At 50.9% G+C, this 15,121-nt stretch overlaps 1 protein-coding gene and 1 long non-coding RNA gene across 2 annotated transcripts; one reads left to right on the top strand and one right to left on the bottom strand.

The window, feature by feature from the left end:
• Positions 1-217: 217 nt before the first annotated feature.
• Positions 218-1,939, bottom strand: LOC101772313. The gene is made up of 3 exons (XR_215291.2): positions 1,689-1,939; positions 651-1,153; positions 218-539 (listed from the first exon to the last, which is right to left on the bottom strand). It is a non-coding gene; the product is annotated as an uncharacterized LOC101772313 (long non-coding RNA).
• Positions 1,940-12,338: 10,399 nt separating this feature from the next.
• LOC101771905 (RING-H2 finger protein ATL74) lies at positions 12,339-13,635 on the top strand. The gene has a single exon (XM_004970337.4). It carries the CDS (start codon positions 12,724-12,726, stop codon positions 13,357-13,359), a length of 636 nt encoding a protein of 211 aa, XP_004970394.1. The 5' UTR covers positions 12,339-12,723; the 3' UTR covers positions 13,360-13,635.
• Positions 13,636-15,121: the final 1,486 nt, after the last annotated feature.

The following is a 15,121-nucleotide window of genomic DNA, read 5'->3' as shown; positions in this document are numbered from 1 at the left end:
AGCGCCACGGGGGGTGAACCCTTTTATCCCGGTTGGTATTACCAACCGGGATAAAAGGGGGTCTTTTGTCCCGGTTGAGTGACCCGGGATAAAAGACCCCCCCCTTTTGTCCCGGTTGGTTTATCCCGGATGCATTTCCGAGATCTTTGCACCTTACCAACCGGGATAATAGGTGAGTTCTCCACCAGTGTAAGGTTGTTCACAAGAGGCTAGAGAATTCATATCACACATGTAAATGCATCTTTTTGGCAGCACACAGTACATACAATCAAGCACACATTACTCTTTACATTGCTAACAGTTACAATAAGTAACACATTACAACAACAATGTTGGTAACTTGGCATCTTGCTCTACTCTTCGACGTGATTAACAGTCTCTTACATGGTGTGTGCCTCATCAAAATGAGCAACTGGTATGTACCATCGTCTTTTCTCTTGAAATCAATCATAGCATTACACTCACAGCTTGTTAGCTTCTGGTGTTTCTCCACCCTCCATCCTTTCCCTGAACTTCCAAAGGGCCTACATGATCTTCACCTGAAGTAAAATGTCTATCGTCAGGTGTGTAAAAACAGAAGCAGAACAGTAATGTAAATATCTAGATTAAATTTAGTAGGAGCAAGCATAACCACAACATCAGGCACATACCATTCTGAATTGTAGATTTCTTGCCTGTACCAGTAAGCCTCAGCACTATTTAGATGTAAGACCCACACAACAGAAGCAATTTTTTTTTTAGACAGACAGGCAGGCATGCCCTGCCCCATTTCATTAAGAAAACAAGGCAAACGTTCAGTTTGAGTATTTTTAGGAGGGAGTGTACCTCCCCCACCGGCCAACAACGAGAATCACCAGCGTCCTCCAGTAGCTGGTGCCTCTTCATTGCCGCACAACATCAGTTTAAAGCCTTACAAAATAGAGAAAATACAGACTTGAGTTCCCTAGCTTGTGCTCGCTTTTTGGTCATGGAAGATGATTCAGAGTTCCCGCTTCACTATCCCCATCTTTGATCTTCTTCAGGAAGAGTCAATCACCTCCTCCAAGTAGTTACACCATTGGTCGAAACCCTCTCCGAAACTTTCTTTGCACATCAGTTTCCATGTCATGAAACACCTCCAGATCCTCCTTAACACCAGTTTCATGTCCTGCCACTGCCAGCATTTTTCACGAAACACCAAGTTGTTACGTGTTACCCATATTCCCCACAACACATCAGCAGAGATGCATAATCAGAGCATGCAGAATTAAGCAGTCATTAACAATTGAAAATACGTTGCCGTGGTTTAGAACTAAACCAAATGTGTGAGCGGAACTTTGTATATGAATACATTAGGCCAGTGTCAGGCTTTTAACTTGCCATCTTTATGCACTCGTAATGTAAAGAAAACAAAATAATGTGTCAGGCTCTTTACCACATGATTATGCACAAAGCAGTACGAACCAGATGTGTTGGCTAATCGTTGTGAAGGAATCTACTAGTTATAAAATAATGCAATAATTAGCTCCAATGGCTAGCACTAGTGCGAATCTGGTATAGATTGGTATGCACTGGGCCCAATTGATCTATCAATCAGTCCCCGAATTGAATTGTAAATATCCCTAAATCCACACCATGGAAGCAGTCGTAAGCACAGACAAAAAGAACTCCACGATGAAGCAAGGGCTCAAATCAATGGTGTCACTCACCAGCACCGGCTGAGGACGAGAGAGTCCAACGCCGCCGATGCAGCCACCACCATCGTGCTCTATCGCCTAGAGTCTCCGACCCTGAAGGCACCGACGTCATAGTCACCATTGTCTGCGCGGGGGTGCTTGGCCTTGGCAGCGTTTAAGATCCGCGCCGGCGGAGCTGATGGCTGGCCGGTGGCCGCCACCGCTGGGGATCGAGCTCTATGTTAGCTCGGCATCGGTGGAAATTGGGGATCGGTTTTGAAGGGTCTCGTGGCACATTTGGAAGAGAGTGCAGGGTCTAATAGAAAAATGTTCTGTGCTGGGGCGGGCGGTAAATTGCAAAATGTATGTTGCGACTGCTGGTTCATCTCACACCGCAAGTCTTTTATTCAACGGCTCACAAAGCATCCAGTTACAACGAGGCCGACGAGCGCTGATCTCTCCACCTGCGGCTACAAAATTCTCGCGCTCGTGCTGTTGGTCCCCTGCCGTCGAGGTCGAGTTCAGCACTTCAGCTTCGTTCATGTCCAACCGGCTTCCCAGTCTTTCGATCTGGTGGCTGGTTCCTACGCGCCCAGCCTAGCTCTTGTGGCGCTGGCGCCAGCCTCCCTCTATCTACAGCTTCTCAGGGAATACCGGGGCGAGGCGTGAACTTACTATAGACAGTAGCGTTTGCCCCGCGCCGCGTGCCGACGTCCAGAGTTCGTGCGCCGCCCTGCAGCCCAACAACCCCGTCATGAACTCATGATTCGCGGCTTCGCGCAAAGGACTCCTCACCGCCGGTGAAATCTCGCCCAGAACGCGCCACCGGGCACTGACGCCGTTCGGGTGGATAGATGCAGAAACGAATCACGTAATGTGACGTGGCCCTGTGGGATTCTGACTGTCCCTTTGCCCGTCTGCACGTCCGTATAGCGTGTGCTCGATCCAGAACGCCGGATGCTCATCCGACAGCAGTAACACCAACTCCGACGAGGCCCAACCATTCTGCTGGCACGACTGTCCTACAAAAAACAGTCGTGCCAGCAGTATGGCTGGGCCTCGCAAGTCACTTCGGCCCAAGGTTCCCGACGTCCGTCTGGCCGGCCCAGAGTGGTGCAAGCCCACCTAGGCGTGTGTGAGTTGTATGAGTAGGTGAGATGAGAGCAGAGGACGTGTTTGGTTTGCCCTGGTAGGTACTGAACTTCCTTTAGTCCATAAACTGCCAAACATCTCTATTTATTTGGACTAAACTTTAGCTTCTAAAGTTTAATCCATAAGCTACCAAGGGGTTACTTATGGGGGCTAAAAGTACACCTAGACACCCTCTGCCCTCATTTAATGCATGTCTGATTGCCTCTCTCTCCTCCCCTCGCCACCATCCCCTGCATCCTCCTTCCTCGCACGGCCCTACGCTATCCCCGCTGCCGGCGCCCCCTGCGCCATCCCCGCCACCGCTCCCCCATCCAGATTCGGCGCACCTGCGCCATCCACGCCGCCATCGCCCCCTGCGCCATCCCTACCGCCGTCACGGGCCATGACTGTGGCGGAACCGCCCAAATTAACTTGACTAAAATGCACTTAAGTCGCCTGACACGCGATTATGCACTTTAAGCAAGTCAACTTGGTCAACCGTCGGATTTCATCCGATAAACCACTTACACAGGATCGAGAAGCATTGCTCACACGAAGGTGAGTAGCACAGAGGTTACAACATTCCCATCACATTAACATGGTTCAACATTTATTACATCAGAGTTTTTGAAATTCAAACAAGTTTGCAAGGTTCAACCAGACCAAGTAAAACAAGCGGAAGCTAAACGTCGATACACGATATCATGACGAAGCCGATCGTGACATCAATAATCCCTGCCCTCGCCATCCGAGGAGGGATCCCACTCAACTGTCCAGCCCGGAGGGTGCTAGGTTGGCCAAGTGGTGCTAGCAGCCAAATTATTGACATCACCTGAAAAGTTAAACCACAACAAGGCTGAACAACTAATACTTAGCAAGATTGACCCGTCCGGTGATAAATAATATCACCAACTTCTAAACATGCAAGGCCTTTTTGGCTTTAGGTTTGTTTTGCCAAAAGCACCTATAGTCGGTCCTTACTTTCAATATTTTTGCTCAAGTTCTATGTTCATTAACCAGTCTAAATTAGCAACTTATACTTAACAATCATAGTGTCCCAAGCAATTAAAGAACAAACATCCAGATTAAAGTCATCATCATGTTCCATCTTTACTCAGTGCAGAATAGCGATCAAGCAGTCCCAAACTATGAGAGGCAGACAAATCGATTCGAATTTATTAACCATGCATGACGAACCTAATCTCGCAATATCCGCGCACCACGAAGGGTCGCTTCATTTGTCAGTCGTCCCCATCGATCCCTTAGGCACGTGTTAGAGCCAACTTCCTTTGGCATGCAATGCTACATAATCCCAGCCTCTGCAGTACTATGACCGCACTTGCAACCACATGATGCACCATGGGAACGACGTTCCAAGGACAGCCGGAGGGTATGCCACGTCCCAGTTCAATCAGGTACTAGGCTTCTCTTTCCCATATTAGGTATGGGATTAGTACTTTCAAACATTTGATCACGAACGCCGACACGTTTCGACCTTAGCAAGTTTATTGCTAGACAGACGGGGCAAACCACCACATCGGAACCATTCCCATTCCCGTCCATCATCCTTATAGTTGTAGCATAAGTAAACAAGCAACTCCTATAACTCGCGAGTGACAGGCAATCACTCGACTTTTACCGAGTCCTATTTAGCATTGCAGCTACTCGATCTTAGTAACTAGTGATCAAAATAAGGTACTAAGTTCATGCATCTAAGGTTTCATACAACACCTAGTAACTTAAATGCACAATCATAATCAACATAATTCATTGCAGAAGTTTAGAAAACTGGGACATGCTCTGGGGCTTGCCTTCAGGAAGGGTTAGCGGTTCTTCGAGGTCTTGATCTAGCTCGGGTTCGCCTTCCAAGTGATGAAGCTCCGCGGCGGGTTCTTCCTCCGGTGCAGGGTGGAGCTCGTAGGTCCCGTCGGCGAGATTAGCTTCTACACGACATGCACATGCAGGAGTTTAGTTTGAACAAGGTGCGAACACGAACGATGCTCGGCATGGATTACGGTAGAAAGAAAGTTGCCTATAGGACACATTCACCTAAACAAGGTTTTTAACTTCACTTAACTTCGCAAAGGAAGGTGAGGTCGGGTTTAAACTTGCGGTTGACTTTCATGGTGACTGTGTACACATTTAGATTCTTGCAACTTAGAGTTTGCACAAAGAGAGAGGGAGGTTGTGTTTGGGGAGGTTCAAGTGCATTAGGAGAGTTATTTACTTCTGAATATTTTTACGTACCTCTTCCCAAAATTACTTATTTGGCTTATTAGGGTTTATGCTTCTTTTAATTCCTTTAAGTCGATTATTCGCTCTAAAATGGTTTCACAAACAACTAGCAGCCAAAGGTACTGAGAAAATTACAGCACCTTACTTAAGTCATTAATAAGCTACTGTAAAATTTTGGAATCCATTGGATCACCACAAAAAGAATTACACGCATTTCATTATTAAAGGTAGCATGCACTTAACTATTTTTATCTCAACACTTACAGTGATTCTGAGGGTGAAAATTTACTAGTATATTGAAGGTGTGTTATAGGAGCTTTGGTGAATTCTTCATGATTTTTGGAGAAGGACAACTATTTCCCCTATTTATCTTATATTTACTATGATTTAAAAGGCTTAAACAAGGAATAAAACCATAAGGTATTATTTACAATAGTAACATGAGCAAACTTATTTTTGTAAGAAACTAGACAAAACAAGGATTCCAACAAAAGTGATTTGGTATTTTTCTGATTTTTCCTCGATTTAAGATGCAACTTCTAAGTTTCTGTCAATTTAAAACGAGTGAAAAGAGTCGGATCGGGGAAAATTTACGATCTGACCTTTAGACTTAAGGAATAACTGTACCGGGATCCTCAGATTTAACACCGAGAAGTCCCCAAAATTTAACACAGATATCCTCGGTCAAAAGAAAAGACACAACCAAGCCCTCGGGCGAGGCAGACAGTACTCGGGCGAGGCGGACAAGGTCCGGTCGCTTTCACAGACGATTCAGGTTCGGGAAGAGCTGGAAAGAGGTTGGCAACTCACCTCCTGTCCTACTGACGAGGTTTCGGGGTCGGGAAGAAACAAGCCGGGGTGGAACGAGGAACAACGGCGGCTCGGGTCGGCGTCGCGGAAACTAGCGGCAGCGATCCGGTGAGACAGGGGCCTCAGAGGCTCCTTGAGCAGGTCGACGTGCTCTAGACGACCAAGGTGAAGCTGACGGTGAAGGAGTTGCTGCGCGGGGCTGGCTGGAGTGGCAGCTCCAAGTGCGCGAGTTGGTGAAATTTTAGGAGTTTGGCTGTCTTTGACTCGACTTTAGAGCGGGTTCGGTTACGATTTAGACCTGGGTCAGTGTAACAAAGTTTGAACACACTCAAGGGACTACAACTTTTATTAAAGGTCTGACTTGAGGTTAGATGTGAACTTGTGAGATAACAGGTTGCAAAGTCGGAAAAAAACATAAATTCCAGGACTTTAAAAACTTAAATTTGTAGGGTTCTATAGTATTCCTGTTTTGATTCTTGTTTTTGACCTTCTCCCACTCCGAATTAGTCAAAGTGTCTTTAACAAAAGTTGTTTGAAATTAAATTTTTTACAACTCTTATTTGGGAAAAAAAATTAAATTTGCACATAAAATCTCAAGTTTTATATTTAACTCCAAAAAGAGCTTCTTAGGGTCAAAAAGGACATTTCACCTCTTTTGCTTAGTGACTAATGACTTGTTTATGTTTAATTACACCTAATTAAGGCAGAGTTGTTACAATGACCTCCCGGCAAATAGCGCACGGTGTCGTCCCCGCCCGGGGGGGGAGGGGGGCAGCGCCAGCACGGCCGCGTGCGAGGCTGCCCCGCTCCTTCCGCCTTCCTTCGTCGTCGTCCCGACACCGATTGCACTGCCGCGGTCAGCCGACATGACATCGGCGAAGCGGCGGCACTTGGCGGCCGCGTCGATGTAGGAGGCGAGCGCAGCCCAGGGCGTGGATTCGAGGCCGGAGGCGGCGAGCGTGAGCTAGTCGACGGGGGAAGAGGATGTGGCGGCCACCGTGGAGTAGAAGTCGCACATGGCGAGGAGCAGCAGCGTGGCGTCGAGGTCGAGCTGCTGGAGGAGGTGGTGGTGCTGGCCGCCGTAGTTGTCGGGCAGAGCGCCGGGAGGAGCAGGAGGAGGGAGCGGAGGAGGACGCGTCCCAGCAGCGCGGCCATGGCGTGCAGCGGCATGGCGCGGAGCCACGCGAGTGAAGTGCGGTGGGGAGAGGAGCAGGAACGCGAGGTAGCACCGCAGCCGGCGCGCGTCGGCGGCAAGCGACCACTTAAGGGAGGAGAGCTGCGCGGCTGGAACATGGAGGAGCGCGTCCATCAGGGGAGAGCAGTGTAGTGGAGGGGTAGCAATGATTAGGGACAAATAGGTCATTGTTCAAGTCATTGGATGCTGTTTAGCCCCTAGAACCAAATAGGTAGGACTAAACTCTAAATAAGCAACTTTTAATCTCTAAAATAAGCAACCTCAAACCAAATAGAGAACAGAACTATGTATGAACAACAAACAATTCAACTGAATTGAGTCATTCCTCGTGCTGCCAATTCTTGCTATCCTATCCCCATTCTTGCTCTTCCCTCAATTCTAATCTGGTTGCTAACAGAGAGGACCGGTTCTCTCACCCATTACCGCGCGACAGGGTCAAACGATTAGCCAGTGAGGTGCACAAATGGAGTCGGTGGACGCCGTCTTCCTCCGGTCCGGTACTTATTTACAGTGGGCGCTGAGTAGGAGTTGTTTACCTCTCAGCCCCCGTACCAGTCGATCGAATGGCCGACACGGAAGGATCGGGGGAAAGGTGCCTCCCTACGCCTCCTGGCACCATTGCCACCCCGACGCTCTTTTTCAGCAGATTGCTATCTCGTGATTTGAGGGATAATTCCCGACCCGAAAGCAAGGTCGATGGTGCGACGGGACTCGCGGGGTCGAGTCCGGATGTGAAGTTTCCCGGGCTCGATCAGCTGGGGAGTGGGGACGAGGCGAGATAGCCACCGATGACCGATGGCCGATCCATAGCCACAAGCTGCCACCTGCGTCCGCTGCGTGCTACGCCACCAACTCTGATAAACCCTAGTGATCGATCCTGATAATCCTAGTGGATCCGCAGGCGCTTCGAGCCGAGCCTATCTCCATTCTGAAAAAAAAGTTGCCGAGGCTATCTCTGTCCCGCTCCCATTTGCGCAGAGTAGAATATTCTGGAGAGAAGGCCGGACGCCACCTGCTTCGCCGTGATCCTTAAACACAGTCGCTGCAGATTGCCAAACGAGAATGGATTCCTCGGTCAAGCACTCACTTAGCTCGTTTTTCGCTTTTCTTTTTCCCCATTTGATTTGATTTCGGTTGGCTTGGCGACACCATCGTTAACTGCTACAAAGCATCGGCCTCTGTTGTTCACTCCCTCCACTAGCTCAGTCAGGTTCAGAGCACCCGACAGTGACGTGTTCTATCACTTTTTCTTACCACCACCACAGCAATGCCAGCGCGAGGCCGATCTCTCCAGCACAGTAAAAAGCTCACGCGGCACGAACTGGGTTACTTTATGCCAACTGCACTTGCTGACGTGCCAGGTTTTGATCGCGTGTCGGTTTGTAAATTGCGGGCATGGATTCGACACGCAAGAGGGTATCGCGTTCTGTAGGGTGCGTCCAACGGAACGTGCACACATCCAACACGGAGTACGTAATCCCTCCTGGAGGTGGGGCCCGCTACTCTTTGGCCCGGTGTACGTACGCAGGATATTTTTCACTTTATCCAGTAAGATACAAAACACCCCGGCCCCACCTAGAAATATCTCAGCGGTGACTAGCTAGAATACATCGGCGTGCATGCCGTACCAGTTGTGCCGAGCTTACACGCGACAAAAAGGAAGCAGTAAAGGAAAACAACGTGGCAAGCTAGTGTCGTCAACATTGGAACACGACTAGTGCACATGAACCAAAGTGTAGTGACGAGGAATTTAACTTGCTGAGCTGCGGGGATGTGTATCAAGCATCCTGGTTATAAACTAGAATTTTTAATGAGCATCACTTGGTGATTATCTCATCCTTATCACAGATTCTATTGGGATATCTCTGATGCATGCACGCACACTTACTTCGGAGAGAATTGAAACCGGAGCTGAAAACTTGGATACTTGAGAAAACCACCGAGAAAGTCGCGGATGATGACAAGTGCTAAGGAACCTTGTTCCATCGTATTGGACTAATAAAAAACATTTGATCGCAACTTATTTATACCTGCCATGTATCCAAACACATTTGGGTTAAGCTGTGCCCGGACAAGAGGACGCAAACTATCGAATGGACTCTGCGGAGTAAGTTGATAAGTCAAGGGTCTCCGTCTCAGCAGTACCATCAAAGAGACCTTTAAAAAAGGATCAGTACAATCAAAATGACCTTTAAAAAGTAACTGTACGATCAAAATGACACAACAGCATCAATAGTTGGTGTTGTTGTCCATGCATGGCTTTTTAACCTCGCAATCCGAGGTGCACATTTGCAAGAGCTCCGGATTAGTTAATAAACGGGGATACGCAACATCTAACCTGACCAAATAAACTACCCAGAGCATGACAAGATTACTGATGATCCATCTTGCCACCTGCTCTAATCGCTTTGCAACCTTTACTGCGCAGACACGTTTAATTTGGAAGCGAAGTTAACTATCCAACCGGGAGCCGCCCCCGCATCGCTTGTTGCGGGCGACTCGGGCGGCGCCTCAGCTACCGCGCCGCTAGGCCAGATGCTCCCTCGGCCAGTTCGTACGGCGGGCTGCAGAGCGGTGCGTGAAGGGCCGTGCGGAGCGGCGGCGGCGCCTGAGGCTTGATCTGTTGGGGCAGCCGGTGCACTACCGTGGTCCGTGCGGATTTTAGGCAGGCGCGGCTTGCTGCGGCTGGGCTGCGTGGTGGCCATGGGAGGCGACGTCCAGAAGGATGACGCGCGCGAGGTCCTGCGGCGAGAGGCGCAAGCGGTTGGGCTGCGGCGGCGGAGGCAGCCTGTTGGCAGTGGCGCATGGGGACACCTCAGCAATCCTAGGCCGCGGGGCGGGGGGGGGGGGGGGGGGGTGTCTTTGCCGCGCGCGCCAACGATGCGGTGAGGTGTCGTGGTGGGGCAACCGAAGGTGGTCTACGCGCGGTGTGACGAGGCATGGTGGTGGCACCACCCCCGAGAAGAGTTGCATGGTTGTCGTCAAGGGAGTGTCGGGTCGTGTACGTGCAGTGGCTAGAAGTGGGATGCTCCAGGCGAAAGCCTTTGCCAGCGATCTTGCTAGTGGCGATGGCGGCAGCGCCCTAAGGCGTCGTTCTTCCCGTTGGGGGTTTCATCTTGGAGCTCCATCCCTATCTGCTACACGGGGTTCTCTGGATGAAAATCCTGTCCAAATTCTGGACGAGCGACGGCAACGCCACTGGCGTCGTTCCCTCCTTGGAGGCGTCGTCTCTAGAGACCCAACTCGGCTCGTGGTATTGCTAGTGACACATTGATCATGGGAGGCTGCAGCCGGTGGCAGCAAGGCAGCATGGTGCAGGACGGTAAGCTTGACGAGGGTTGTTGAGCTCATGTGGAGGTGATCGCAGGTCTGGCGGCGGCCAGGGGTTGTCGCATTGTTGTCGGGCTGACTGTTTGCAGCGAACCGCAGCGGCTAGCGTTGCTTGGCAACTGTCAGTGTTGTGTGTGAGTACGTCAAAGGACGGGGCTTGCAGCAATGGCATCGTGGGACGACTAGGCTTGTAACAGACGGTGGCAGGTTGCTCAACTTTGCTGGGCTACTCCGGTGCGATACATCGTCGGAAGACGGCGCAAGTGACTACTTTGGCTTGCTGACATGGCGGCGAAGGCTATGTGCGCAGGTGGAGCAACGAGGCGAAGTCGACCTGCAATGGCGGCTTAGATGTTTGACGGGGACCTTGGGAAGCGGGGCAATATTGCTCACCATTCTGATGGTGACAAAAGAAATGGATCCGTGACATGGAGTATTGTGGCAGGCGTGGCGAGGCCCCCACACACGGTGTTTCTTCAAGGCGACGAGAGCGAGGTGGAGTCCAACGGCGGATGGGCGAGGCCCTCGCGCGTTTGTGTTATTATGGTGGCGACTGCGAGGCATTCTACGAGAGCTTCGTATGTGGTGGTACCACTCTGTTGGATAGAGTGTGATGTTGCAGCGGCACTACGACAAAGGGTCCCGTATGACAGTGGTCTTCTCGGTGCGGTGCGGTCTGTTTCTCTCAGTTCCCTATCAATGCGGGGTTACAAATGGAGGTTTTGGCGACTATATGAGAGTGAGAATGTTGGTGGATGCCGCGATTAGGTTTCGGTTCGGCTACCGTTGTCGAGTGGAGTGGTGCGGCCGTGTTGATATCCCAATCTAATTGGTCGGGTTTGACAATTTCAAGTTGAGTGGTTGCCCACGTTGATGTCCCAGTTCATGTATTTTTTTCTATATTAATAGAAACTCGCACTACCTTGCGCGGTTCGTTAAAGAAAATATTTAATTTGGAAGCTAGTAAAGGAGGATGGGAGTGTCGTCCGTGCACTGACGCTTTTGCGGCGATAGTTTAGATGAGCATGCACTACCGTCGCAAGAGACAGCTGCGTGTGCGGCCATTTTAATTCTCATTTCTGTATTGGCGCTTTGCTATCGGGACTGTGACAGCCTGCATTAACGTAGAGTAGTTGAGGCGAGAGATAAGGCTGCGGCTGGGCGCTCTGTCTCCGGAAAAGCATCCTGTTGCTGCCTGGACAAACCGACCTGTCACAGGCGTATTGGTAGGTAAGTAAAGTAAGCTTTTTTTGCTTAGTGCGTCCTATGGTTTAAGGATAGATTAGACTAACTTTGTGGTAGATCCTCGGAGTGTCAGGAGCTGATACGATGATGCAATGCATGCGCACTATGCAGAGGGAAAACGTAACCTCCGATGAAACGAACTGCTACAGAACTGACAGGGGCAGGGCCCCACCCTCGGGTAGCCTTCCCTGTCCTGTTCTGAATCCTGATGTGCAGGTTTGGCTTTGGCACCAATGTGTAGCACATACCCTTCTCCCTTGTAGTTCTAAACTTACTTTGTTATTTGCAGAAGGTACATATCTAACAGGTACAGCTGATTTTTCAGAAGGAAAAAATAAGATTGCAGGTTTTCGGATGATTTTCCACAAGATAGCAGCGGCGCTCCCCCTCGGCCCTCCCCTGCTCGAACCACATGTTGCTGCCTTGTTCCAACTTCCAACGTCCAAGAGCTTCCAAAACGCTAGAGCCTCTACACACAGATCATCAAACGTGTTAAAACTAGAATCGTGTGAATGTAAATGAACAGAGAAGATTGAAGAATGAATCTGATGATTTCATTGATTGATTGGATGAAGAATTTGACTACATGTTATTTCTCATGTGAGGCGCGAGCTTTTGGAAGAAGGCCGGCCCACCGTAAAGTGACCCGGTGCCGACCCTCGCCTCCAACCGCCGCCGGGCAGCCCTGCTCCGCGATCCTCCCTCCCTGGTCCCCCGCCTATAAAATCTCCCTCCCACTGCCGCTTGCGCCGGGGCGGGGAGCTTTCCACTTCACGGCCGGCCCTACCGGAAACCGACCCGGCTCGTTCGCGAGGCGAGACCGATCGAAAGGCCGGCTCGCTCACAAGCATCAAACTTTTCCAGACTGACGCGGATAGATACGGAGCGAGTGCTAAAGCAAAGCGAGAGCGCTCTGCTGCTGCTGGTGGTAGCCGCCGTCGTGGTAGCTGCAGCGGCAACGTCCCAGTCCTTTTTTTGCCAATTGCCATCGAGCAGCGGCATCACCTGCACCGCCGGCGCGTGATTGCACCACGAGCCGTGGTGGTGGAGGCGGCTCAGGCGGGAGTTGAGGAGGAGGGAAGAGGGTGGTGGTGGACTACTGGAGACCGAGCGGCGGCGTCGATGGGCGTGCACGTCCGGTCGATGAGCTGGTACCTGGGCCCGCCGGGTTCGCCGGCGCCGGCCGGGAGCGCGGCCGCGGAGGCGCAGCACGCGCTGAGCAGCAACCCGGGGGGCAGCGACACCAGCTTCGACACCAACATGGTCATCATCCTCGCCGCGCTGCTGTTCGCGCTCCTCTTCGCGCTCGGGCTCAACTCGCTGGCGCGGTGCCTCATCCGCTGGGCGCGCCGCGCGGCCTCGGTGGGGGAGGGCGGCGCTGGCGCCGGCGCGGGGGGCGGCAGGGGCGGGGGAGGGCTCAAGAGGCGCGCGCTCCGGAGCCTCCCCGTCGAGGTCTACGGCGCGTGCAGCGCCGACGGGAGCGCGGCCGGCGCCGCCGACGTCTGCGCCATCTGCCTCGGCGAGTTCGCGGACGGCGAGAAGGTGCGCGTGCTGCCGCGCTGCGCCCACGGCTTCCACGTCCGCTGCGTCGACACCTGGCTCCTCTCGCACGACTCCTGCCCCACGTGCCGCGGCACCGTGCTCGACGCCGCCGCGGCCGGCAACGCCAAGGCCGCCGCCTCCGCCCCCGCCGCCGCCGCCGGGGGTAGCCGGCGGCAGGGCAGCGAGGCTGCCGCTATCGCGGTGGTCATCGGATGACGTGGACAGGAGTGTGGAGGCCCGCGTGCCGATTGTTGGCGGGGGCCACAGGTATGCGAGCTTTGTTCCGTGACCGTCAGATATTTTGCGATCAGAGACCAACGGCTGGGCCCCTCACATGTATGTTTTGTACTCCTAGTTGCCTAGGTGGCTAGGGCCGTGTTTAGTTTGGCGAATTTGGGGGTGCTAAATTACTGTTACAGCACTGTAGCACACTGTAGCGTTTCGTTTGTATTTGTGAATTATTGTCCAAATATTGACTAATTAGGCTCAAAAGATTCGTCTCGCAAAGTACAACAAAACTGTGCAATTAGTTTTTAATTTCATCTACATTTAGTACTCCATGCATGTACCGCAAGTTTGATGTGATGGGGAATCTTCTTTTTGCATAGTGTCAAAGTTGGGAGTTGGGAGTAACTAAACATGGCCTAGGTCGCATTCGAGTCAAGATTGCATGCCGTTCCATTATCCGTTCGGCATGTACTCTTCTCTGCTCCGCTCTTGTCCAGTTGTGCTGGTTGGCTTCCTCCTCGCGGTTGCCCCTCTTTGTACATAGAGGAGTGTCATCGAATATGATACCTACACGCCGTCAACAAATTTGAGTTTGCTGCCGTGGCATTTCCCTCACGCCTCACATCCACTCCCGTTACTTTTGACAGACAAATGTGTCTATAATGGCCATTTTGCCGGTGTACTGACTGACGAACTGAACCCACACCCCATAATCTCTGCACGAGTTCAATACTTCAATCCTCGTTCCGAAGACCCAAACCATACCAATCCATAATTGATCTCGGCTCCTTCGTGCGAGCCTCGCGTCCAGCGGCAGGGCACCAGAGAGGCAGAGACATGGCAGCGCGGCTCCTTTGTGACGGTGATATCCTACGGTCCTGCCTTTGCGGGATAAATCACTCCGGCTCGCGACCGACGTCGTGTACTGTACGTACACGGCAAGCTCCCGTGCGCCAGCGCTGAGTACGATGTGTGTAGAGTACACAACGCCGGCACTGCAGTGGCGCAAGCGGCATCTATGATGTGTTTCAGTAAGGTGATCGAATGCGTGCTCGCCTGCGCCTGCATCTATGATGTGTGATGGTGTCTGGGAGGAGAGGGCTAAATTTTAGCCCCGTCACATCGAAAGATTGGATACTAATTAGGAGTATTAAATCTAGACTAATTACAAAACTAATTACACAACCTCTGGGCTAAATCGCGAGATGAATCTATTAAGCCTAATTAGTCCATGATTTGACAATGTGGTGCTACAGTAACCATTCACTAATGATGGATTAATTAGGCTTAATAGATTCGTCTCGCGATTTAACCTAGGGGTTCTGCAATTAGTTTTGTAATTAGCTTATGTTTAGTCCTCCTAATTAGTATCTGAACATCCGATGTGACAGGGCTAAAGTTTAACCTCCTCCTCCCAAACACCCAGCTACAGTAGGGCAGTGTTCGTGAGTTTTTGCTGACCTCTGTTTGTGTTATTAATCCAGGCTTCCCTACTCGTGTTCATACCAGAAGATGACATGCGGTTTTATTATTGACGAAAGACTAATTACCTCCATATTCTTCGTAACATACCGATTAACTATTCCATGTGTTTCTAAATGTTTGTCACTGTTTCATTGTCATGTTTAAAGTACTTATAATGACAAAAGCAAGTCAAGCATAGTTTTCAGAATAAGGAGGCGTTTGGTTCCTTTGCTTATTTTTAGTACGTGTCACATCGAATGTTTAGATACTAATTAGGAGTATTAAA

This window comes from Setaria italica, chromosome V (genome assembly GCF_000263155.2).
Source record: "Setaria italica strain Yugu1 chromosome V, Setaria_italica_v2.0, whole genome shotgun sequence".
Taxonomy (NCBI): Eukaryota; Viridiplantae; Streptophyta; class Magnoliopsida; order Poales; family Poaceae; genus Setaria; species Setaria italica.
The sequence above is the reverse complement of the archived record's forward strand: the minus strand, read 5'-3'. Positions and strand labels throughout refer to the sequence as shown.

Coding starts and splice junctions, on each gene's coding strand:
- LOC101771905 (XM_004970337.4), top strand. CDS start 12,724: ATGGGCGTGCACGTCCGGTCGATGAGCTGGTACCTGGGCCCGCCGGGT.